This window comes from Prosopis cineraria, unplaced genomic scaffold, assembly GCF_029017545.1.
Source record: "Prosopis cineraria cultivar Desert tree isolate PC_DT_omini unplaced genomic scaffold, ASM2901754v1 PC10, whole genome shotgun sequence".
Lineage (NCBI taxonomy): Eukaryota > Viridiplantae > Streptophyta > Magnoliopsida > Fabales > Fabaceae > Prosopis > Prosopis cineraria.
In genome coordinates, this window is record NW_026555341.1 from 185,724 (window position 1) to 211,631 (window position 25,908).

Below are 25,908 nucleotides of genomic sequence, written 5' to 3' on the forward strand. Positions count from 1 at the left end.
GCTCATCCATATAACTGGACTACCCAAGCTCGCCAATTATGAAGTGAACCTAGCCAAAGATCACGGGACTCACTATTGGACTACGGCTTCCCCCACTCTCAATCTCTAGGAAGTCGTATACTTTAAGCTAACCTTCTCATTTTAAGATAATACGTTACCCAAGTGAGCGTCATTCTCATTTTCACATATATCACTTATATCTACCATTTTCAATCTCAACACAATTATATTTATCCCCTTATATTTAATCACAATCAAATTTATCATACCAATCATCAACTACTTATTTCAATACAACATTGTAATTTAAAATTCACTTCAAATTCACCTTTGCATTTTTTTTCAATCAAAGCAAATACACTAACTCATGTTCCATAGCTTGTATACACATTCACAAATCACAATTGTACATGCAAAGAAACATATCTCATATTACAACGCAATTAATATAAAACTACTCAAAATAAAGATTCTCCAATTACCTCAAACCTTTTAAAGTCAAAGATTTACTTCTTAAGAATTAGCTTTGAAGCTTGTTTTCTAAGCCAAATACAGTGCTCGAATGATTAATTTGTAGTTAATCAATTCTAAACTCATCAACATTATCAAAAACGTATTTTTACTCTCTCATTTCCACTTCTAAAATACACAACTCCTTATTTCTCACTATTAAGCTTACCCATTGAGTTTATTAACTTTTTGTTAACTCTTAATATCATTAATGAGTTATTAAACCTCTATTAATGATATTACAACTCCTCCAACAACCCTCATTAATGCCATTCTCAAATATTTATGGCATTTACCAGCCAACAACCTTTAAAACCATTAATGTTAGGTTTAAATACTCTAAACAACTTTCATTAATTTCATTTGAGTCAATAGGTTTGGACCCATAACCTATATAGATCGAAAATCATCTTCCATTATCAAATCCTAACCAAAATCTCATAAAAATAGAAGAAAAGGAGAGGAAAGAAGTTTAGAATACTTATCTCAGGTGTTTCTAGCCTCAAAATATTTCCAAACCTCTAAGGGAAAAGGCCTTAAAAGAGCAAAAGGCGTCCTTTTTGTTTCCTCTTTTTATTCTCTTTATTTTCTATCTTGCTTTGAGACCAAATTTTGAAGAAAAGAGACCATGCACCGCGATGCGTGTAGTACACGCTGCAACGAATGACATAAAAAGGTCCTTCTATCCCTTTATCATCTGTGCACCAGCACAGAGACTATTCTTTGTGTTTTTCTCCTCTTCTCGTTGTCCGAGTAGCCCAACTTCACTTTGGACCCATAATTAGGGGTGAAATAACAACCGAATTTATTTATTAGACCCTTCCGACCATGTACCACAACAAATCACTCAATCACCGTAATCAAACTCGATTAATTTTTCAATAATCTAAGGATTAAAATTTAGAATGTTACATTGAAGATATGTGATTTTGAGCAAGGAAAATTGTACAGATTTAGGAAAAAAATCACATTTATGGGTGAAAAATCTTAAAAAATGATGTTTATGTGCGAGGAAGAAGATGATGTAAAAATTTAAAAGATTTTTATATAGAAAGTTATCGATTATAACTAAAACTAATGTAGAAAGTAATTAATTTTTTTAAAATAAAAAATTTTAATAACTTTTTACATCGGTTATTGGGCAATTGATATAGAAAATATTACTTTCTACAACGGTTGTAGAAAATCTAACAACTAAATTGATAATTACAAAATTATCACCATCTTAATTTTCTATATCGTTTGCCTTATAAAAAGCTAAATCTGTACTAGTGAGTATAATAATGTAATTTTTGTAGATTTCAACAAGGTCACCTAATATGATAAGAATGTTACTCTTTGTCATTTGTAAGATGGATAAGGAGAACAAGAGAGTGGACTTTATGGGCTTGTTTGGCAATAAATTTTGAAAATAGTTTTCTATCCTTTAGAACAAAAACAAAACAAAACAATCTGTTTGATAAGATATTTTCAAAAAGTATTTAAAAAAAAAATTATTTTGGAAAATAGAAAAATAAAAACATCTTTTAAATGTTTTGGGATTATTATTCTAGAGAATAAGGAAAAATAAAAAACTTTTTTTATTATTTTTTAGTCTCAAAAATTTTGTTACAAAATATCAATTGTTAAAATAATAAAATAAAAATAATTTTAAACAATTTTTTTAAATTTTTATTTTGTTCAAGATATATTATTCATGTTGTCAGAGACATCATTAAATTATGATTTTTGTTGCAGCAGACGTGCTCTTTTGCATCTTTGGCATCTAATTAATACCCCAAATCACATGCTTGTGACGAGGACATTTAATAGTTTCTCAAGCACAATCGTAGGAAAAGGTACCAACAAAGTATATTGGCTTCTTCATTCATTTTTACCTCAAATGCAATCCACATTCTTGTAGAATATGACATTTTACCTTTATGGGTTTTAGAAATGGCTATTGGATTTTAGAAAAAAAAAATGGATAACCAGCATGAAAAAGTGAAAGAGTTCATATGGACTCAGATCATTCATTGAGATTATGTCTAGTTTATTTCAAGTTGAGAAATATTTAGACTTGACATTTGTGAGGCTACTGGGATGGTCAACTCACACTCTACATTGTGTGAACCCTTGAAAAAAATTCAGTTTAATCGAATCCCCCAAAGCACACCACATATTGACTAATCATTCACGATACAGAATCTATAAAATTCTCTCATAGGTGCTAAAGATTGACGAGGATAAAAAGGAAAAAAAGAAAGAAAGAAAAGAAAGAAAGAGTTTGTCTTTTAGGCTCGTGTGAAGTTTGTATTCACAGAATTTTAAACAAACTAGATTTTTTACTTTACATTGCATGGGAATAATTTTTTTTTTTTCGTGTATAGGTGGTAGATAATTTTATTCAACACATGATGCAATATTACATGTAAGTACATTTTGATATTTGAGGTTTGCACAAGAAAGTATTTTTATCATCTTCGTATAATTAACTTTCAAGACGTAATTGCAAAAATGCTTACGTAGATTTTCAAGCACTAATCTCAATTTTACGTTTATTAAATATAAATATTTTAATAATATATTTTTTCTTACTAGAATTTAATTGAAGGTTTAAAAAAAATTTTTGATAAAAATTTAATGACTTGATTTATAAATAAAATAAAAAAATTTCTTTCTTTTACAATTAGGACTCGAGATAAGACAAAATACAAATGATGAATAATATCTCATTGATATCATTTTTATTATGAATATCATATCTACCATATTTTTATCATGGGTCTTGCGCATACTTCTTTTATTGTTGGTCCCATATGATCTTTCAATATAAATTTTTTTTAAAAAAATGTTACTATTCATCCAACTGTAGATGAATAGTAATGCTTATAAAATTCACGCATATATATAACTAGTGGAAGGGCCCCTGCGTCGCAAGGGTAATTTAAGGACTAAATTTTTAAAATTTAATTAATCAAGTCATATTATTTTACTATTTAAATAATAGATGATATATATATATATATATATATATATTTTTATACGTGTAGTGCTATAAAAAAATTCTCTGACTTTCCTCGTTCAGTTAGATAAAGTAACACATTATTTAAGGGGCCATATAGAAATACTAAATTAAAATTAAGCTAGGGTAGAATTAAAAATATTAATCAATAATTTTTTATGTGAATTCTTTCTGTCATTAAAAAATATATGGTACTTTTAATCCAATCACATCCTAAGATCAATAAATTAATTAACTGTCTTTAAACTTCATATTTTACCATGTGATGAAAGCACAAGTTATTTTACTTAGGACCAAACCACATTAAAGGACCAAATTTTTGAATTTAACTAGCTAAAAATCATTTATTTTGATCTTAAATGGATCCTCGATGAGTTTTTACACAAATATTAAATTAAATATTTCATGCATTTTAAATTTTGTAAAATTTGCTCCCTTATCCTCTCATTTTATTTTATCTTTTTAAAATTTAACATTTTTAATTCATCATGAAAATTCAAGTTTTTTATAAGAAAAGTTACATTGAAATCCCACATAAAAAAATTAATTATTATAAGGTTCATTAATATCTGTTAGTTTAATTGTCAATGAACATTATAATAATCAATTTTCTTGTATGAGATTTAATTATAATTCTTCCTTTTTTATAATTAAACATAGAATATTTAAATTGCAATCTAAAATTCAATATTTTTAAGAAGAAACAATTAGAAACAAAAAAAATATATTGTAAAATTATTGCTTTTTATAGTCATTATACATCTAAATTTACCTTGAAATTATATCAATCAAATAAATTACTCCCTCCATTTAAAAATATAAAATATTTTTTGAAGACTTGAATATTCAAAAATGTAAGACATTTTTAATTTTTTGAAGTGTAATCATTATTTTTTTTCTAAAAATAAAAATACATTTCTTAATAATAACTTAATAGGAATAAATATAAAAAAATAAGATTAGTTAAAAAGTAAGTAACTACTTTATTAAAAAGTAAAATTAAATTAAAAATACTTCATATTTTTTAATGAAGCGAATACAATTTTTCAAACCAATTAAATAAAATATTTAAATTCAAATTACATTAAAACCTGTAAATATGAAGAAAGAAAAATTTTAATAAAAATTATTTTAACATGTTTCATAACTTTGAATATTTCAAAAAAAAATATTTTAATTGTTAATATCTAAAATACTTCACTCATCTGCCCCATGCATAATTGAATTTTGTTTGATACCTTTGGATCAGAGGACTCTACATTTCTTTTCTCTTTATTTCCTTCCATTTCTCCCATCTTCACTATTCATTAATTTTATCATTTAAAAAAATTATTTAATAAAAAAATTTGAATGGTGAGGATGGGAGAAGTAGAGGGAAAGGGAGGAGAAAAAATAAAGACATCCCTGATCCGATACCTTTTATCTCAATACATTTTCAGCCTTCTTTATTTTTTTTTTTATCTCAATACATTTTCAGCCTTGTTTCTTTGTTTTTTTTTTTGGTCGAACATTTCCAGCCTTCTGTTGCATCCTTCTTCAGTGAAAATATGCAATTCATTGAGTTAATAATTTTAATTAATTAGGATTTATTCTTATATGGTTGAGCATGCACGGGATCCCATTAGTTGTTAATTAAGGCATCTTCGTATAGGCTTCAACAAATCAACAGCAATTTCTAACACCAGAATAGCCCAATTCAAAAACAATCTCTCAAAATAAAGAACTAATGAAATTGGAATTCTAAAACAATGCCTGAAAATAATAGATTTTGAAACATCCAATCCACAAGGAGAACACCAAAATATATCTGTTTTGCACTTCACTCACTTTTCCAATCCCTACTGAGCAAAATATTAATATATGTATGTTACATAAGTGATAAGTCATGATTCATTGACCCAGGATCAGAAGGTGATGAGGTCTGTTGATCTCTTTTGAAGCCTTCCAAAATGTCCATCAGATCATTTAAGAAAAAGTTCAAGAATTCATGTACATCCTAACAAAAGGACAAAGAGAAGATCCATTCTGACAAAATATAAAAAAATAATATAGCCAGCATTAAATTCAGTTATTCAGACAGAAAGAACAAATAATGCAAGAAAAAGAGAGACTAACATTTATGAAGTAAAATACATCCATTAATCAACATGAGGAAAACAATTTCATTGGAATGTACACTTTGTTATAAGTCAAACTTAAATAACCTCACTAATCAAACATTAGTCTCCAAAAAAGGTAGAAGCATACTCCAATCATCGTTTGATATGTAGCACCAACACTTTTAAATTAAAAAAAAAAGAATATCACATACTCTTATTCTTTATTTCCATCATGTTCTAAACGAAAAAGAGACTGCATCAAAATAATAACATTTCAACTAATAATATGCAAAATAAACATTTATTACTTCCCAATTTTGCCTCATGCAAACTTAAACCATAGATAATAGAATCTATAGTTAGTCCATTATCAGAAGCAGCAGCAACATAATATGAAGGAAATGCCAGAGCTTATAAAGTTGGATGGAACAAAGACATTTAAAATGACACAAAGCTTGTTATGTTGGATCAAGCCACATTTTGAGTTCTCTAACTAAAATTTATATGTCATCAATTTATGACAGAGTAAAGTGGATGAGATGAAACCAATACCGGAGTAAAGGAAAAAAAAAAAAAACAAATACGTGCATATTCCAATAACTCACCATGAAAAAGTTCTTCCTAAATACAAATCCAACACCGATAGCTTAAAAAGGTCTCCTGCAAATTCATATGACCAGAAAAATTGACAATAAAACTTTCATATAATGGATTATGAAGTGGCTTTAATTCGATCAATGTACATAAAAATTTCAAGTTTGTGTCATTAATGAAATATTCTTGGAATATCTAAAATTTATTCATCAAGATTACCTTAGTTTATTGCGAAGTACCTTACTTCCTACAAATTGACATCATAAAAATAAGATATCTGTTGAAGGAAAAAAAAAAGAAACAAAACATTTGAAAAAAATTTACCTACTAAATAATTTAGCTTCAAGGACTCCAAGAAAAGCAACCTACCATAAGCCACACTCAACCTGAGGTGCATCGTCAATTTCATAAAATGCTATAGCTGATAAACATAGAGGGGGAAAAAGAAAAGAAACTGATTGAAAAACTTTCATAAATTTGGCTTTCCCTTCTACTAAAAGCTTATTGACAAAAAAGACCATTAAATAGCCACAAAATTTTAGATAGAAATAGGGAAAAAGAGAAGAAAATTGAATCATAAATTACTAACTCCAAATTTAAAAAAGAGCATTTAAAAAGAATTTGCAGAGTACTTTGAAAAAATGAACCTGAGTTCTTAAATGTTGAGCTCTTCCGCTGCCCATAATCCATGCTGTGGTATTACATAGATTTTGTGTAAAATCGAATGATTACTTTTCTTAGTTATAAAGGTCTTCCTTCAGCGGCAATTCACATAAGCATTTTACAAAAGAAGCAACAACATATGAAATATTAATGCTTGAAATTTATATTGCAAAGTACCCTACTTCCTTCAAACAGACATCATAAAAATAAAATATCTGTTGGAGAAAAAAAAGAATTAGAACATCTGAAAAAAATTTACCTGTTAAATAATTTGGCTTCAAGGACTCCAGGAGAAGCAACCTACCATAAGCCACACTCAACCTGAGGAGCATCATCAGTTTCATAAAATGCTATAGCTGATAAATATAGAGGGGGAAAAAAGAAAAGAAACTGATTGAAAAACTTTCATAAATTTGGCTTTCCCTTTTGCTAAAAGCTATTGACAAAAAAGACCATTAAATAGCCACAAAATTGTAGATAGAAATGGGGAAAAAGAGAAGAAAATTGAATCATAAGTTACTAACTCCAGATTTTAAAAAGCGTATTTAAAGAGAATTTGCAAAGTGCTTTGAAAAAATGAACCCGAGTTCTTACATGCTGAACTCTTCTGCTGCCCATAATCCATACTGTAGTATTACATAGATTTTGTGTAAAATCCAATGATTACTTTTCTTAGTTATAAAGGCCTTCCTTCAGTGGCAAGTCACATAAAGCATTTTACAAAAGAAGCAACAACATATGTTCTATTAGAGAAACTTTACTTCAACCTGGAAACACCTTTAATAGTAAATAAATGTTTGTTTAAATTTATACATGAATCTATGATCTTTTTCCCCAACATGAAGATTATAAGGTAAAGTTCACAACAGCATTGGGGATTTCTCATTAAATTATATCATGTTTACTTTAAATTTTTGAAAATTACCCCAGTTGTCAACTGCAAATGCCATTTAAACCTTCTTTCACATCAGCATTGCACAGGCCTCTTATATAGATATTTTCTAGAACTAAAGCTGACTGACTTATCATTAAAAAAGATGAAAGCCTAAAAATATGTGCAAATAACAAAATCACATTAGCACCTTGATGCATTCCTTCCCAGTCTTTTCATCCTCATCTATAACTGCATCCAAAAATTTCCTCACAGCAACAATAAGAGATACTAATAAAATATAGTATTGGGTAGCTTCTCAATCATAACACAGACTAAGAATGCTGCTGCTATATGGATCATGTTACAAGCAGGGTCAAGAAGATATGATACAGAAAGATAACAATAAATTCTTATCTCTTACCTAATTCGTAGTTCTCCTCATAGGTTGAATTATAGCATGCTATAGGGATGAATTATAGTATACCATCAAAGGAAACTAATATCTTTTTCTCTTGAAATATGGAAATCAAATGGTAAGTCTTTTCCCATTGATGCGGCAGATCGCTAAAAAAATAATTCAGTTTAGCAGCAAATGGATATTACTACAGATTCTAAACACTTAATTCACACCTTGTCCACACTGGTCATCATGCATCATAGTGACAGCATCAAAGTTGTTTTGCTACTTTAGGAGGAATAATGAGCAAAATTGATTTCTTGTACTTCAACAGATATATCAGTCTCAAATCCTCGTAATATTTACAAGGAAGTCTCTAACTCTTCTACCATCCCCATCCTAGCCTGGATTTGCCAAATTCCCCCACCCAAAAATTATCAAAAATTAAAATCCAAGAAGAAAATAGACAACGATTGATGAAAATAAGCTATAGGAAAGATATAGATAAAATTCAATCAGCACCAAATTACATGGCGTATGTTCATACTAGCCATCAAAGAAGATAACCTTAAAAACATTAGAGATAATGAATAAGTCATTCATCATTCACTGATATTTAGTTTTTATTCCAGAGCTTCAAAATGATTTCCCATAAGCCAAAAAGATTTTCTAACAATGGCTATCAATGGAAATGCATGGCTAATAGCTTTAACAGTTTATTTATTTAGATTATACTCCCATCCTAATTTTCTAAATTAATCTAGTAACCAGATTCCTTGCAACCCCTCAAATGTGATCAACGATGATGTCCAAAAGTTAGAAGGAAAGAGATTCAGAAGTAGGATTTTCAATTAAAAGAGGTTTCCAATTGACTAAAAACATAGCTTGGAATGAGAATGAAGAGAAATTAGCATAACAGTAAGCTCGTTCACTCTCCAAACCATAAATCAATCAACAATCATCAATAAACTAATATTAATCATGAAGTATAGTGAACAGTGACAAGCATGCTTTATAACTCTTTAAATTATATGCTGGCACAAGAGGTAATTCATTTTACTACTTATGCTTTATTTTGTCTCACTTTTTCCATGCTTTATAAATTAATTAAATATCAACACAAGTAATTTTATAACTTTTTACAGGGGTTAAACCAGTGCCATCATGTATTCGACATCAAGCTTTCTAATGAATATATAAATTATGTGTTTAAAATCATGTCTCACCTCTTCATGCGCAATGCTTTAATTAGTACATGGATAGTTTAAGTGCGTAAAACCACCATGTCCCCTACATCCCACCTAATTTATGCATAAAGCTAGCATTTCTACACCAGTATATGTCATAGTCCTAAAGTTCATTATGCATGCTAAAATAAAGAGGTAATTCTTGCCTTGAAAGCCTCACTGCTTTCACTGTCAATGACTAATAGAAGCGGTTTGTAAATGGTAGACAGTCAAATGGATAAATGGAGTTTAATCCTAAAAAGCAATCAAGTCAAATAACATTCTACAAGTACAAGAATTATTCCTATGCAAAGTTATGGGCAGGGCAACTATTAAGATATGACAAAATGATAGCTAAACTGAATGAAGGTTATATAAAAGGCAATGGCGGCTAATAAATCATGTACTTAATGATACTGTCTACTTAATTCACCCCCAGCCCCAAAGAAAAAATAAAAATAGCAATATGATTATGGTAACCTTCTGCTTGAGTCTAATAGATGCAAAATCAAGGAAAGAGAAACACAATAGAATAGACTTACCATGGACGAAACAGGGCACCACCTCTAACATGATAAAGAAACAAAAACACAAAGTTCATGCTATAAGATAAAATTGCCTAAAAAAAAAAAAATCTTCAACATCCCTTCCCATTTCATTAATCCATGCCATTCTTTTTATTAGCCTTGCCAATGTCACCAGAATAAGGAACTTGATGAAAGAGTGGAATGAACCCCAGGAAAAAAAGGATATATTTAACCATGAATTAATATAAAGTTCTGAATCCAATCATATGTTTAACCTTCAACCATGAACTAAGCAAATCCTTCAGAGATTTTCTAAGACACATCATTTCCAGATAAAGGGATAATGGTATAACGTCCAATAGTATGATCAATTGATCTATAGGTCAAAAGGCTCCATGAAAAAGAGTAGAACAAACCCCAAGAAAAAATATAAAGTTTTCAATCCAATCGTATAATTATCATCTTGAAAGTTAGTTCTTACTTAATATCAGTTGTCATTCCTACATTCTTATTTTTCCCTTTTTTTTCCTGTTCTCTCTGTTTCTTGCTCCTTGAGAATTCTATCTATACGTGAAACGCAATCTAGCTACTGCTCCATTAGAACCTCCCAGGATGCGAACAGAAACTTCACCATATGGGTCTTCTATAAAATGTATGACCAAAAATAAAACCATTAGTCCAACTTTCTATATGGAAATAAAACAAACACCTACTTCAATAATATAGTAGTCTGAAAATCTACATAAAAAAGTCAATGTCATAGAGAAATAATCCAACGTTCAGACCTGAAAGTGATAATCAAAATAAAATTTCTACCATTCACAAAAACTTGGATTCCTTATCATATTAGATCTGGAGTCAACAGAAGCACCCTCACTCAACAGAAATTGGTTGACAAGCACGAAGAAGGAAGAAACATGAATAATATAGCAATTAGTTCAGAACAATTAGGGTAACACAGAATATCCCAGAACCTTCAGAAAAATACATGGATGATCGATTAGACTTACCACAATCAGTGCAAGGGCTTCCCCGTGCAACTCGCTGAATGAACTTGGGCGCCAGACTCAGTCTCAGCTCAGGCTTCTGTTGTGCTAAATCTCTGTCTCTCACGCTCTCATATTCGTGATTTTTTGCTAAATCTCTCTCTCACGCTTTCATATATTGCTTCACTGCATCTTCTTTGACCTCGAGCAGAGAGAGAGATTGCGTCTGGAGAGAGAAGCAGTGGGGTTTGGAATTGGTGATGGCAGATGAAAGGGATACAAAGAGAACGTGGTGACAGCAGAGGAAGGGAAGACAAAGAAGACACGGTGCCGTGAGGGAGACGAAGTCGAAGAGAAGCTCGATTGGACAAGGAGTGAAGACAGAAAGGGGGCACAACGATGATGGGGGAGAGTCTTCGCCGACAGTGGCGTTGAGGATGAGAGGGCAGTGAATGCGATGGATGGAATGATTTGGAAGGCGAGAGAGAAGAAGATGACAATTTTCCAAAGCCAAAATTTAAATTACAAACAATCTGCGGGACCCGCACCAGAAGGCCATTCAGTACATAACACTGTAGAATACACTCATTAGGCAGGATCAGGGGTCTCTCCACTTTTTCCCCTCCCTTTTCCTCCACTTCCCCCATCCCCACCATTCAAATTTTTTTATTAAATAATTTTTTTAAATGATAAAATTAATGAATGGTGAGGATGGGGGAAGTGGAGAGAAATGGAGAAAAAGGAAGTGGAGAGACCCCACTTCCCATTAGGCAGGGCCATTTGAGGGAAAATACTGTATATGAACAGTGCACGGGAAAGAAATACACGGGCTTTATAAGATATAAGATTAGGTTAGAAATTAAAATTTTAAAAATTAAATTTAACATAAAAGTAGAATTATATAAACAATTACAATTTATTTGCATAAAAATATAAATAACTCATTGATATGATAGCAAAAAAAAATTTATATTTTAGAACTAACATCCTCTTCCCTTCATTCTCGAATCAAATAGACCACAAACACCATAAAAAAAATTAAATATTTAAAAATTGATTTGATAATTTAATAAAAAGTAATTGGCATCTAAGATAATATGTGGATTGATATTTTTAATAATAATAACTTTTCAAAAAAATAATTGTGCATGAAAGAAGTGTAATGAAATTCTATAAGTAAGCACAATTGCACAAACCAACGGGAATAAACATTTGAGATGAAAAAAATATCCACAATATTAACAATAAAAATTTAAAACATTTTTAGAGTAAAATACAGTGACTTTTTTCTATTTTATTTTAATAACTAATGCATTTAAATGGTTGATTGGAAAGGCACGTTGACAAGTTTTGTCTGTTCAAGTCGGTTTTTCCTTTCTCCTATCGACATCTCTGTCTAGAAACCTCCTCCAGTGTGAATGCAATTTGTCATTCTTCTCTTCATTCGTGCGAGTGCGTTCTAATGAGCAAGGCGTGCTCATCACTTTAAGATCCTGTTTGATATGAAGGCCTGAATTTGAAGGTATTGAAATTGGCGCTAAAATTGAATTAAGATTGAGATTGAAATTGAGATTGGAGTTTTAAAATTATGTTTGGTATAAATTAATAATTGTAGGAAATACTTTCTTCTATTTAATTTTATAATTAAATGTAAATTATGAAAAAATTATAATATTTCTTATAATTAATAAAAAAAATTCCAAAACCTATCTCTTTGTCACCAATGATCTAAAGTCCCCCTGCTGTTGATCACCCTATTCAATGACATGAAATTAGGAGCAAATGCAGCAACAATTCTCGTCCATGATGAATCTCAACTATTCGAAAGCAAACACAACAACCTTGTTTATGCAAATTTGAAGGCAAGAAGGTAAGTAGACTGGAATGGTGAGAATGGCAAGGCGAGAACGGCGTCAATGATGGAAGACGAAGGGAGAACGACGTTGATAGTGAAAGATGAAAGGGAGGCAAAGGGAGAATGACGGGAGGTAGACAGAGGGAGAAGGGAGGAAGATGAACCTATTAGTGACGGAGAACGGCGATGATGCTAGGAAAGGCCATGTTAGACTCGACTGAATGAGAGGATGGCGAGGGATAGGGTGGGGGTGAGGGCAGAGAGACAAGAGAGATGGTGACTGGAAAGGGAGGAGAAGTTGATTGGAGACATGTGAGAGAAGCAACTTTTCGATGGTGGTGGTTTGACGATAAAGGAGGGCAATTTGGTTTGAAAAGTTTTAATCTTGAGATTAAATTTTTAATACCCCCTCCCTTATGAGTTTGCCCAATCCTATCAATGTGGGTTTCAACAATCTCAAGTAATGAGCAATCTTTTGTACCAAACATTGTAAAAGTATGTTATCTTAATTTCAATCCCACCCTTTTAATACCACCTACTAAACAGGGTTTAAGAGTTCATCTGAGCTTTTACTTTTATCCTCAGTTGATTTCTACTGTTCATTTTAAATTTATCATTTAATATTTTTAATATTATATTATTAAAAAAATTTATAAAAAATGAAAACCTTAATATTAAATCTATATTATTTAGAGTACATTTAGATAGTTAATTTATAAATATTACTAAATAATTTAATATTAAATTGGATTGTTCAAGTTATATTTATATTATACAGAGTATATTTAGATAGTTAATTTATAAAAGTATAAAAAATTTTAATATTAAAAAGAGTCTAAATTAAATATGCACCGGCCAAATTAATTATAAATAATTTATTAAAAAATTATAATTTTTATTTTGATAAATATAAATTAAAAAAATAAAAAATTTTAAATTTAAACAGTCCAACTTTACTGAAATGAGTAATTGATATTCATCTCTTGCCAGCCCAAAAGACAATATTGAAAAATTAAGAAAATAAATTTAAAGTAGATGGCAGAGATTACATGATGATGAAGTCAAGGCCTCAGGTGAGCCCTTGAGATGATGAGCGTTCACGAAATGCGGACGCATCGTTTATCCCTATTTCAGTACTTGCCGAGTATTTTTTTTTTTTTATTGGAGTGTTTGTGGGGTATCAATTTCACTGGACCAAATAACAATAAGAACTCTTTAAAAAAAATCTGCTAGTGTTGTTGTTGCGGTCCACATGGGAGCATGGTTTTTAATGTGTAAATAAATATGAAATATCCAACAAAAAAACTGTTGCTTGGGAGGACCGCCAGATGTGTCTGCGGTGTCGTGCAGGGGACGTAAAACACGTGACTAGACAAGACCGCACTTGCAGGTGATCAAGCGGGGGGTCAATTTCATTGAAATTTCAAGCCAAAAATCTATCTCCTACATCCATCCTTTTCCAACTAAAATAACACTCTTCCCAATCACTAAACATCAATAATTATAAAGTTAAAGGTTAATTTTATTTTTTAATGACAAAAAATTTGTTGAAAATTTTAAATTTAATTATGAATTAATTTTATTTTTACATTTTAAAAAATTTGCCCACTATGCCTCTAACATTAAATTATCTACTTTTTCTTTTACATAGGCCTTGCATTTAAATTTTTTTATTATATAGTAGATCTTATTAATTTTTTATAATGTAAAAATCTCTCTCTTCTTCATCTCATCCTCTCTCCTTTATCTCATGCCAGAGCCACATTATTGAACTCCTGGGTTGTTATTGAGAGCATATTGGCTTTACTTCATTGTAAGTCATGGATTTGATTATGCAAGCATCACTTTAAAATGTTTTTTCATCACCTTCAAACACACTCTCTCCTCACCTCTACCCACTCTGCCTCTCTCCTCTCCCTTTGTCTCCTCTCCCCCATCCAAATTTGCAATGTATTCCACCAAAGAAGCTCCAAAGAATGCATGCCTTTGGACAAGGTAAGGGATGATGTTGATTCATCGAAGAGACCATACGCACCAAGAACTAATAAAGCTTTCCAACAACGTTGTCTTGCGGATGATGCTGATTCTTAATGAATCATTGACATCCACTACCACTTCATTTGAGCATGGTGTTCTGAGTAGCAATCAAGCCTTTCAATGAACATGGTGTTTTGAACATGTTCTCTCCCCTCCATTCTTACTTTGAAATTGCACGAAAGCGATATTCTGAATAAGTCTCACATTTGCTCTATTCCTAGATCACGAAAACAAAGTGACCTATCTTGCTTTATGTTTGAACAAGTGCAAAGGCCCTTCATACGATGCTCCCCCTCCAATTTATCACTCTCCTCTGAGATACTTTCTTTGTTGCCACCATTCTTCCCTTTCAGTTCATCTACCCTAGTTTAATCAAGCAAGGGAGATGGTGGTCAAAGTGAAACATCTCGAGCAAGAGAGAGAGGATGAAGTTTGACCACCCTTCATGCACGCATCACCTCCAAATAAAGACCTTTTTTCTTGACTCTCATCTAACCTTGTGTCTCTAGTTTGAGCATGGAGCATCCTTTTCAATCCACTATTTTATCCAACATAGATCCTCTTTTCTTTTCTAATTAATTGACTTTGAGTCTATTCGAAGCTCCTCAGGGGGCATGTGAGAGAAAAGAGTGAGAGTCAACAATGAAGGTTACAAGTAGGTATTAATCCAATCAGGTTGAGACACGAGGAAAAGAGAGGAGAGCAGGAGAGGGAGGGTGAAAGATAGGGGGAAGAGAGAGTGAAAAATATTTAAAGAATGAATTGTGGTACTTACTAAGATGAACAAATGAGAAAAGTAACGATAGAGTGATGAGAGATTGAATTTCTAAAGTTAAAGGACACAATTAATTCTAAGTTGCATATAAGGTCTCCGGCCATCTTTCATATATAGTTAAGAGTAAAAAATAACCCTTAATTCATAATTAGAGTTGGAAAATGAGTGGGTTTGGCCCTTAAACTCGATTTTTTATTTTTTGCCCATTTTTTAAGGCCTAGTCCTTTTTTAAAGGGCTTAAGTCTGGGCCAGCAAGCCCTGTTATAAAAAAATTTTAAAAAATTTAAATGAAATCAAACACTAAAAATTAATTAAAATATTCTAAACTTAAAAAAAATCAAAATCCTCATAATCTTTTTAAAAATTAAACAACATACATTTATAAATTTAGTAATAAAATTTAAATCTTAGTTAAAAATAGATTTTTTTTATAAATACACAAACATAATAATTATAGAAAAATAAAAAATATCAAAAATTTTATGCTATACACTGATATTTATTAAATTATATTAAATTAATTTTAGAATAAATTAAATTAATAATAATATAATATGTGTAGGATCAGGGCTTTAGGTAAGCAAGTCCTTAGCTTCAAACTCATGCTTCACTAAAGAAAATAATAATAATAATATAACAGAGTTTGAAAGTTTGCCCGAACCCGAGTCTTTTTTTATAGGGCTTATTAGAGCCAGGCTTTTAAGCCCCATTACTTTTAAAAGAATTTATTTTTAAAGCCCAAACTTTTATTTAAATAGAGCTTTCAAGCCTGACCCTCCAAGCCTGATCCTTATTCCCGACTCTACTCATAATTATAGCAACATATATTAACTCAATAATGCATATCAAATATAACAAAATGATTTCTTTTAGGGGAGTCGGGTGGAGAATTGGATTCAATGTTTGTACTTAGTACATGCATTGAATGTGTGTACTATTTAAATCGTTAAAATTTAAATCAATAATTTATACAAACTCACTTATTCATTAATATCATGTAAATTATAAGTTCATGATTATTAATCTAAAGTTTAATTATTTAAATGATATAGATACTCAACATATAGTCACAGAATCTAAGAGCCTGTTTGTTTTCTATTCTTAAAAATAGGGTTTTTATTTTAATATTTTTAAAATAAAAAAAACTTGTTTGGCTAATGTTTTTTAATTTTTGTTTTGAAAACAATTTTTAATTTTTTGTTTTTAAATACAAGAAAATTAAAACAACTTTTAGCTGTTTCTATTCCTATTTTTTTTTACTAAGTAAAAGCATGAAAAAAAAATTCTATTTTTGTTCCCACACGGTTAGGAGGATAGTTTTGGTAATCACTAATTCAAACATTTTTGTTTTCTCAACCTCATGCTGCTCTGCTCTTTGATTTCTTTCGACTCAATCTCCCTATGTTCAGGCTTATGTCAAGGCTCTCTTCTATTTATACAAAATGATTGATTTATAATTTTCATTTAATTTTATCTTATTTTGCCTAACTATATCTCTATCTCATTTATTGTAATAATTATATATTCTTTTAGTATTCATTAGAATATCTCATTTTATTATAATATAAATATCTCATTTCTTATTTTCTAAAAGATATTTCTTCTTTTGTTAATCTTTTATTACATATGCGCACGCGTGCGTATATATATAAGCAAATTTATATACATAACTTTATATACTTAACATATTTTTGTCTAAATAAATTAAAATAAATAAATTTTCATGTGATAATAATATTAAATAATTACATGTCTGTCTTGATTTAATTAGAAAATGAAACAAATAAGTTTAGTTATATAAGTTTTTATGTTCTTATAAATATTACTCATTTTATAAATTGTAGGGAAATTCCAAAAAAAAAATTGTACTTTACTGGCAGCAACATATAGACTAATTTTGCCAAGCAAAATATCAGCCAAAACAATTTTTATCAAACGAGTTTTATTATATTTTTGTTTTTACAAATTATTTTTAATATTAATTTTGCCGAGCAAGTTTTTTTATTTTTTTAATTCTAAAACTGTTTTTGGATTACTATTACCAAACAAGTTTTTTGTCATTTGTTCTCAAAAACAATTTTTAAATTTGCTTTATAAAACAATTTTTGAAAACAAAAACATGAAAGCAATAACCAAACAAGCCCCACGTCACTCAAGTGGGAAGGCTAGTTTTAGTTAATAAAAAGTACGTATGGAGAAAGGCGAGAATGCACCTGCCTTGAAATGTGTCGTTGGAAATTCATTTCAGTACTCCTGTATCTTAAACTTAAAAAAAAAAAAAAACACTTCTTAAAAAATCACGAGAACAAATCTCTGCAAGAATTTGAAAAGAATACGCATGTACCAATTAATTCCAAATTGAGAAGTAACCAGCACCGTCCATGTGGCGTCTTGAAGGTTGAGGGGTGGCGTGGCAGTCTTCACGCTCACAGACATGACTTTCAGACTCAATTATATAATAAATTTGACCTTTAATTCAAACTGATGTCCTGATAAGCTTCTTTACTTGTCCGTCCCGTGAGTAAAACATGAACTCATCCCCCGGGGGGGGGGGGGTGGCGGCCATGTTTGAGTTGACTTGGAAAATAAAATATAAAAATAGTATAATAAATATGTGACAAAACGTGTCTTCCAGCGAATGCTGAGTTTGCACTTGCAGTACTAGGATGGAATGCGGAAGGGATAATGCTTGATGGCACACACTCATGGAAACTGTACTCATACTTGCAGATCAGCGGCTGCGTATTTTTTAAAATCCTTCCTTTCCACCATTCCTTCACTACCCTGAGTCGGGGACTCATTGCTCCTCTCTGGGACGCTCAACACCACCTGAAGCTTTCTTCTCGCCCCTTCTGCTCTGAAGCAAAACATGAGTCCAGTCGTGCTTGTTGCCGTTGCTGCAACCCTGGGAAATCTCCTGGTTGGATGGGATAGTTCTGCCATTGCCGGTGAGTTATGTTTATTATTTTTTAAGCCCCTGACATCTTATCTTCCTCTCTTGTTCCTGAGGTCTGGCTAATTTCTTATTTTCAATCAATGCATATACGTGTCTGGTCTTCTATCTCGAAATCCTAAGATTTCATTGATTCCCCCAAGTCTTCAAAACTAGATTTATTCATCATTCGAAGCGCAGTAGAACTGTCATGTATCTCATACGAAAGCAAGTTTGTCTTCCATGTCTTTGGCATTCACGTCCCAAATGCTTAGAACGGAAGAAGGGGGTGGATGTTTTAGGGGGCGCTAGATCTCCTCTCTGAAACTGAAAGTATTGTTGCTAACCTCCTGCAGGGGGGATGTCGTATATAAAGCGAGAATTCAACCTGGACGCTGATCCCACGCTTGAAGGGCTAATCGTGTCCATGACATTTCTTACTGGTACTTTTGTAACAATATTCTCCGGGAAAGTCTCTGATTTGCTCGGACGGCGTCCCATGTTGATAATATCTTCCGTGATGTATTTCTGTAGCGGTCTGGTCATGTTGTGGGCTCCTAATGTTTACATCGTCCTGTTGTCGAGGCTATTGGATGGCTTTGGCATTGCTCTCGCCGTCACTCTTACTCCTCTCTACATATCCGAGATAGCACCGGCTGATATCAGGGGTCAATTGAATACTGTTACGCAGCTCTCTTGTTCTGCCGGCATGTTTTTGGCTTACTGTATGGTGTTCTCAATGTCCTTAACGACCTCCCCCAGTTGGAGATTCATGCTTGGGGTTATTTCCATTCCTGCTGTCGTTTACTTCCTTCTGACCGTGTTTTACTTGCCTGAATCCCCGCGCTGGCTTGTGAGCAGAGGTCGAATTGACGAGGCTAGAAAGGTCTTGCAAAGAATACGCGGCACTGAAGATGTTTCAGGTGACTCTATAACTGGCTTTTGTTTATGACGTGATTAAAACCTTCTCATCATTGCTTCTGAAAAATTTCTCATCATTTTTATCTTTTACAATATGGGTACTGTCCCTCATGCATCGTCATATTAACTCAAAAGTCACTACCATTACAGGAAAATTCCTTTGGGCCTCAACTATGGACAATGCATTGGCCTTGACCTGAATTTTTTTTTTTTTAAAAGAGAATGGGATGTGACATAGATTGAATTAGACTACTTGGCTGTGGAGGCTTTGATGTCAAGCCAGAGATTCATCGAGCTGAAAAGTTTAGAATGATCCTTTGAAGTCTGCGGTTACTTTTATCATAAGTTTTGGCTTATACTAATTGGAGCTTTTATTTATCTACAGGTGAGTTGGCTTTACTGGCTGAAGGTTTGAGCCCTGGTGGTGAAACTACCTCCATAGAAGAGTACATAGTGGCTCCAGTCAATGAGCTCACTGCTAACCAGGATGTGGGGAAAGATTGCATAAAGTTATACGGTCCCAATGAGGAAGTTTCAATGGTTGCCCAGCCAGTTAATGGACAGGGCAGCATGATGTCCCGCCAAGCAAGCATTGCATCCCAGAGCACGAGTCTCAAGGATCCGATCGTTACTCTATTTGGTAGTGTGCATGATAACCTTCCCGAGCCTGGCAGTGCAAGGGGGTTCACCAAAATGTACAGCTTCTCCAGTGTGGGTGATGTAGAGTCCAATCCCTATGGCACAAGTGACAACCTGCATGCACCATTACTTTCACCTCAAGCTAATGCTGCAGAGAGGGACAGGACTCAAGCATCTAAGGGTGGCATGTTTGGCTTCATAAGCAATAACAGCCTAAGAAGTGAGGGCATGCTAGGCATGAGAAGCAATAGCAGCCTGAGAAGTGATGGCGTGTTGGGCTTGAGAAGTAATAGCAGCCTGAACCACGGTAATGCTGGTGAAATACCTAGCAATACAGACATTGGTGGAGGTTGGCAGTTGGTTTATAAAACATCTGAGAAGGTTAAGGGAAGGAAAAGGGAAGTAGGACTACAAAGGGTTTATTTGCATGCAGAAGCTGTCCCTGTGTCTCAATTCAATTCTTTTGTTTCAACTTCTGGTTATGATATACCTGTAGAGACTGAAGCTTTCCCAGCTGCTGGACTAGTCAGTCAGTCAGTGCTTGGCTCTAAGGATGTACTGCATTATCCTGAAGTTGTTGCAAAAGGTCCAGGTTGGAAAGCTCTGCTTGAACCTGGAGTCAAGCGTGCATTAATTGTTGGAGTAGGACTTCAAATTCTTCAGCAGGTAATTCTTGTTGGTCTTCTATGATTGCCGTATATTTTCTTTCCTGTAATGATTGATGTCGAATGCTCTCTCTTAACATGCGTTATGTTTTACCAATGGCTACATTTCAAAATATTGATAATTATGAAGTATTGAAGCTGTTAATTACAAACGTGAGACTATGATGTAGAGTTGATATATCCTTATTCCTTACGGCATGAATCCATCCCTGATAGAATCACACTCTTCTTTTGATGAGATCGGTACCTTTTTCTACTTCAGTTTGGGAGCTGTACACAGCTTTTTAATCATTCAATATTTGTCACTACCAATTAATCCAGATTCAAGCTGTGTCAGGTTGCTAATGGAGGAAGTTTTTCTATTGTAGTTCTTCCCCCTTTACATGGTTAAAGCTCTAGACCTTCTTCAAGAGACATCAAGTCATTTCTACTTAATAAAACTGTCGTCCATTGCAAACCATTCATATTATTCCAGCTTCTCATATGTGGCTCTGAATAGAACATGTATATCTTGCAGGCTGCTGGTATCAATGGATTTCTTTACTATGCTCCCCAAATTCTTGAGGACGCTGGAGTTGGGGCTCTGTTGTCACGTTTTGGCCTCAGTTCGATATCTTCCTCTTTACTCATAAATGCTTTTACAGCTTTCTGTATGCTTCCGTGTATAGCTCTTTCTGTGAGGCTCATGGATATTGCTGGCAGGAGGTATGCCTAAGCTTTGACCTTAAATTTCTATGCAGTTGTTTTCCTTAATTGCAATCTTACTCTCATAGTCGTTTCCATCTATGTCTTCATTGTCATATTTTCTGTGGGTGATTGACGAGATCTTTATTATATTGGGCAAAACATGTTTAACAGTTTTTGGGTGTTTGGTTATATGTTCTTCAGTGGAATTTTGATGACTTTTTCTTTCAGTTACTACCGGACCAAAAAAATTAACGGTTTAGATGTTACAATACAAGGTGTTATCCCTCCAGATGGGGGAACAACTAATGGCAACCCCCTGCCTTTTTTTTTTTTTTTCTTTTCCTTCCTTCTCTCATTTGAGGGCAGGGAGGGGGCATCCCATGGTACTGACTGTTGGGGTGATAACTTCCCCCATAACTGTCTGTGTTAGATGCTTATTGATGGTTTTTGGAGTATAGCTAGATATGTAAATAAAATGCTTCTTATGTAACTAGGTAGAAACCTGCACAGAATCAGTCAGCTGGAAATAAGTAATAACAAGAAGTAAAGAGAGAAAGATAGAGAAAATTAGGCATACGGATATTATCTTGGTTTGGCCTCACTGTACATGTCTAGTCCCCTTGAGAGTACTCGAGATTTTCCCACAATTTAAACCAATAATTACAATCCCAAAGGTTTTACACTTGTTCACCCACAACGCAAGATATTCATACCTAACCACAAACTCAACACTCAGGGCTTTTACATAGCTCACCTAGCACACAGGTAATAGCTAGACAACCCATACTTAAATTCCTTCAAAATGTTACAATGAGAATGTAATAATGATATCTCTTTCAGCAGTTCAACAATTAAGCTCTTCTCTTCTCAAATTCTGCTCCTTGAATGCTTAAGACCTCGACTTCTTATATAATGCTCCAAAATTTTTACTCTGTGGAGAGGTTCCTCTTGATTTTCCAACATCCATTTTCCTTTTGTAGGATTTCATATTCTTGTTTTTTTTTTTTTTTTGAGATCACAACATCTAATTTCCGTCTTAAATCAGTCAATTAGTCGTTGTCCTTTAAACTGTGATCCGCATGAAGATTGTTTCTGAATTTGCAATAAGACAATTTCATCATTTAAGTTTGATACTTATTTCTATAAATGACTCAACTTTAACTTCCGATAAATAGTCAAAGCATAATATTTATTTCTAAAATTTCTCTCCAACCATATTTTGAAATAATCTTTCAACATTTTGTTATCTTCATATTCAATTATAAGTTGGTTAAGGGTTCAATCCTAACACACATATTTTATATTTGACTCTTCAATGTTTATCTTAGTCGACTTAAGGTTGAAAAGTAAACACTACTCCACGCTTCTTCTGCAGACATTACGCCTTTACTCCATACATTTTCGTCGCTTCTTGCACTACTTTTCACCCTACCACTTCTTGTACTTCTTGAGACTTTTTGAAATTATTATTAAAAGGATAAGACTTGATATAACTCCTTTAGTTTTAGATTACATTTTCATTTAAACTTGTACCTGATAATTTCTTTTTGTTTTTAATTGTGATATAAATATGAAATTAATTGTATGCAGTAATTATATTGATTTTAGTTCTATTAATCAAAAAATATTTCAAAAGAAAATCAAAATTAGAATAAATATATTTTTTTTATATGTACTTGACAAATGTAGGGATAAAACATTGGGTGGGCGAAAACTTACAGATAATTATTTTGTATATTCATACTTTTAACATAAGAGGAATGACATTAAAGGACTAAAAGATTAAATTAAACTTAAATAAGGATTAAAAGATTTAGAAATCCAATTATGAATTGGTTTAAAAATTTGTTTTTTCTCGTTTCATCATTTGCAAGTTACAACCATCAAAATAAGAATTTGCTAGTGAAATTCGTGAATTTATAAAAGAAAGACTTGTCAAACATATAATCACTTTCAATGATTTGCTACTCTCATGCCCTTATTTGCAACTCTAAAAACACAAATTTCTAAGTAAGATTAGTTAATCTGTGAAGAAAAATGATTTCCAAGATATTATATATTTGACAAGTTGTTCTTTTACAAATTAGGAAATTTTACTTGCAAGTTCTTGTTTCCAGGGTTGCAAATCAAGGAATGACAATAACAAATTTTTAGATCAATTCACTCAAGGACTTTCCCTCCTTGTTTTGGATTTTCAAATATTTTGATCTTTATTTAAGTTTAATTTAATTTTTGTGGTCCTTTAATATATAGTATAATAGTAGTAGCATGTCATGTATATGTGTTGCCCCCACAACCTAAATTTTCTGGATCCATGTTTGGGACATGTCCATCAACAGAGGACCTACCCCTTGTTTTATATATTTTCTGGCTGTGCCCGGCCAAAATAATTGAAGAACTCGGTTGCACGCACCAAGTTCTGTTATTTTCTTGATCCCCCCAGAAATATCAAATAGGTGATATTATCAAATGTTAAGTAAAATCTATGGAGGATAACTTTTTGCATTGTAGCAAATTTATTTTTTTTTTTTTGTGGGTCGGATTTTGGTTAAATTTTGAATTTGACACGTTTAATTTTATAATTGCTTGGTCTACCAAACGGGCTTCTTCTGTCTGGCTACCTTAGAGTAACCACAATTGGAGCATGAATTTGCAATCAAATGCAGCATTTCATGACCATTGAGTAATTTCCCGTTTCATGGCAGGTCAATAATGCTGTTCACATTACCAGTTCTGATGGGGTCTCTCGTGATACTGGTAGTCCGAGATGCCTTGAACATCAGTTCTGTCCTCAATCCAGCAATCACCGCTGTCTGTGTCGTGGTGTATGAAAGTGTCTTCTGCATGGGATTTGGTGTGATTCCCAACATCATATGTGCAGAAATCTTCCCTACAGGTGTGCGTGGAATATGCATTTCCCTGTGTTCCCTGACATACTGGATTAGTACCCTGTTTGTGACCTCTACATTTCCTGTCTTACTTCGACTCCTCGGCCTTACCGGTGTCTTTGGATTATTTGTGGCGGGATGCATGCTTTCTTGGATATTCGTCTACTTGAAAGTTCCTGAAACAAAGGGCATGCCTCTGGAAGTTATTATCGAGTTTTTTGCCATCGGTGCCAAGCCCGGCACTGATCCTGCTGCTATAGGGATGAAAAACTGATTTCATTTGAAGCAGCATGGATTGCTGAATTTGAGCCGCAAAAGCTTACAGTTGAAGGGAGAAAGAAGTGTGATCTGCCCGCACAGGTGCTACTTAGTGTTAGAATGGCGATGTTGTTTATTACTATGCTTGTTGCCAGCGTGTGATGATGGATGTTTCTGAGTTTCTGAGTCTGAATACAATACAAGTCATGTTGTAATGATTGCTCCGATATAAGCCTTTTGCAAATAAAGAATGCCCGGAGCAGAATGCGTTGCAGTTGAGGGTAGAAAATGCACGAACGTAGGAGGTAGGTAATAGGGTTAAAAAGAAGAGGATGAGAGAGAGCGAGGGTAAAAGGAAAGGTAGGTATCCCTCACCGTCGCTATCCCAATCCCATTCCCAGTGGAAGGAAAATATCGGCGAGATTTTCCCACTCACCCCTCAAGGATCTGCCTTTCCTAAAGTCCTCACAAAGCTAGAGCTTTTCATTAAAGTTGCTCCACTAGCCCCTTTTCTAAAGTCTCCTCCTTTTTAACCTTAATGCCAGGTTTCCTTTTCATTTTCCTTACTAATGATAATAAATAATTATGGTATGTTTTGTAAGCATGAGGGTTAAGTCTCCTACAGCCGGTTCTGAATAGCTGGAAAACTTGAAGCTCATTTTCAGACTGCACAAAATAGCAGCGCTTGTAATCCAGGGTCATTTTGCGAGTCATTACAGAAGAAGCTGGGATAATTGTTGGTTTTGACCAATTTTGGGCATTGGAAGGAGTTTTTTTTTTCTTGATAAAAAGTCAAATATGTACAATAAAACAGTAAAAGAAAAAAAAAAGTTGGATATTAACCGTGTTCAACTTCAAAGAGAAAAAAGGAGCAGAAAATGCGTTGCAGTTGAGTGCAGAAATCATATGCTTGGGGTAGGGCAGGTTGGTGAGAACTGAGAAGTGAGAATCACAAGGGCTTCCCCGCTCAGTTTTCTCTTTTTCACACAGAAAAACATAATCTTTAATCTTCATATTTCATTTAATTTTACTTTTAATTTCTATAATTTTTTCAATTTTTTTAGTTCCTACAAGGATTAAAACTATTAAAAAATAAAAAGTTAGGGATTTGAAAAATAAATTTCACCTAATCTTTTAAAATTATAAGAACTGAAAATATTAAAAAAAATATTACAAGAATTAAAATCAAAATGGATGAAATTATGAGGATAAAAAAGTGTTTTTCCTTTTTCAAATAAACAAAATCATATACATCCTGGCTTGGTGGCTTAGCAAATAGCAAGCTATTTTCACCCCAATTCCCATAACATGTCAAATTCCCTCACCAAATATCACAAATGCATCAAATAAGTCATTTCCTTTCTCTCGTAC

General features: G+C 32.7%; 1 protein-coding gene and 1 long non-coding RNA gene across 11 annotated transcripts; one reads left to right on the top strand and one right to left on the bottom strand.

Annotated features, from left to right (window-relative positions):
- Positions 1–5,252: 5,252 nt before the first annotated feature.
- LOC129323182 (uncharacterized) lies at positions 5,253–11,375 on the bottom strand. Of its 10 annotated transcripts, none has more exons than XR_008596376.1 (5): positions 10,905–11,374; positions 6,532–8,545; positions 6,427–6,454; positions 6,219–6,273; positions 5,253–5,539 (listed from the first exon to the last, which is right to left on the bottom strand). It is a non-coding gene; the product is annotated as an uncharacterized LOC129323182 (long non-coding RNA). The 10 variants fall into 10 exon arrangements; XR_008596372.1 differs by having other exon boundaries at positions 6,219–7,191; positions 7,953–7,993; positions 8,375–8,545; positions 10,905–11,373; XR_008596374.1 differs by having other exon boundaries at positions 6,219–7,993; positions 8,375–8,545; positions 10,905–11,375.
- Positions 11,376–18,111: 6,736 nt separating this feature from the next.
- On the top strand, positions 18,112–24,788 carry LOC129322221 (monosaccharide-sensing protein 2-like). Its single transcript, XM_054968384.1, has 5 exons — positions 18,112–18,495; positions 18,836–19,402; positions 19,786–20,705; positions 21,222–21,409; positions 24,097–24,788. Exons 1-5 carry the CDS (start codon positions 18,417–18,419, stop codon positions 24,551–24,553), a joined length of 2,211 nt encoding a protein of 736 aa, XP_054824359.1. The 5' UTR covers positions 18,112–18,416; the 3' UTR covers positions 24,554–24,788.
- The last annotated feature ends 1,120 nt before the right edge of the window (positions 24,789–25,908 follow it).

Excerpts from the sequence above, each read along its gene's own strand:
- LOC129322221 (XM_054968384.1), top strand. The coding sequence starts at position 18,417 with ATGAGTCCAGTCGTGCTTGTTGCCGTTGCTGCAACCCTGGGAAATCTC. Across the intron at positions 19,403-19,785 it reads CGGCACTGAAGATGTTTCAG|GTGAGTTGGCTTTACTGGCT; the intron begins GTGACTCTATAA and ends ATTTATCTACAG. Across the intron at positions 21,410-24,096 it reads ATGGATATTGCTGGCAGGAG|GTCAATAATGCTGTTCACAT; the intron begins GTATGCCTAAGC and ends GTTTCATGGCAG.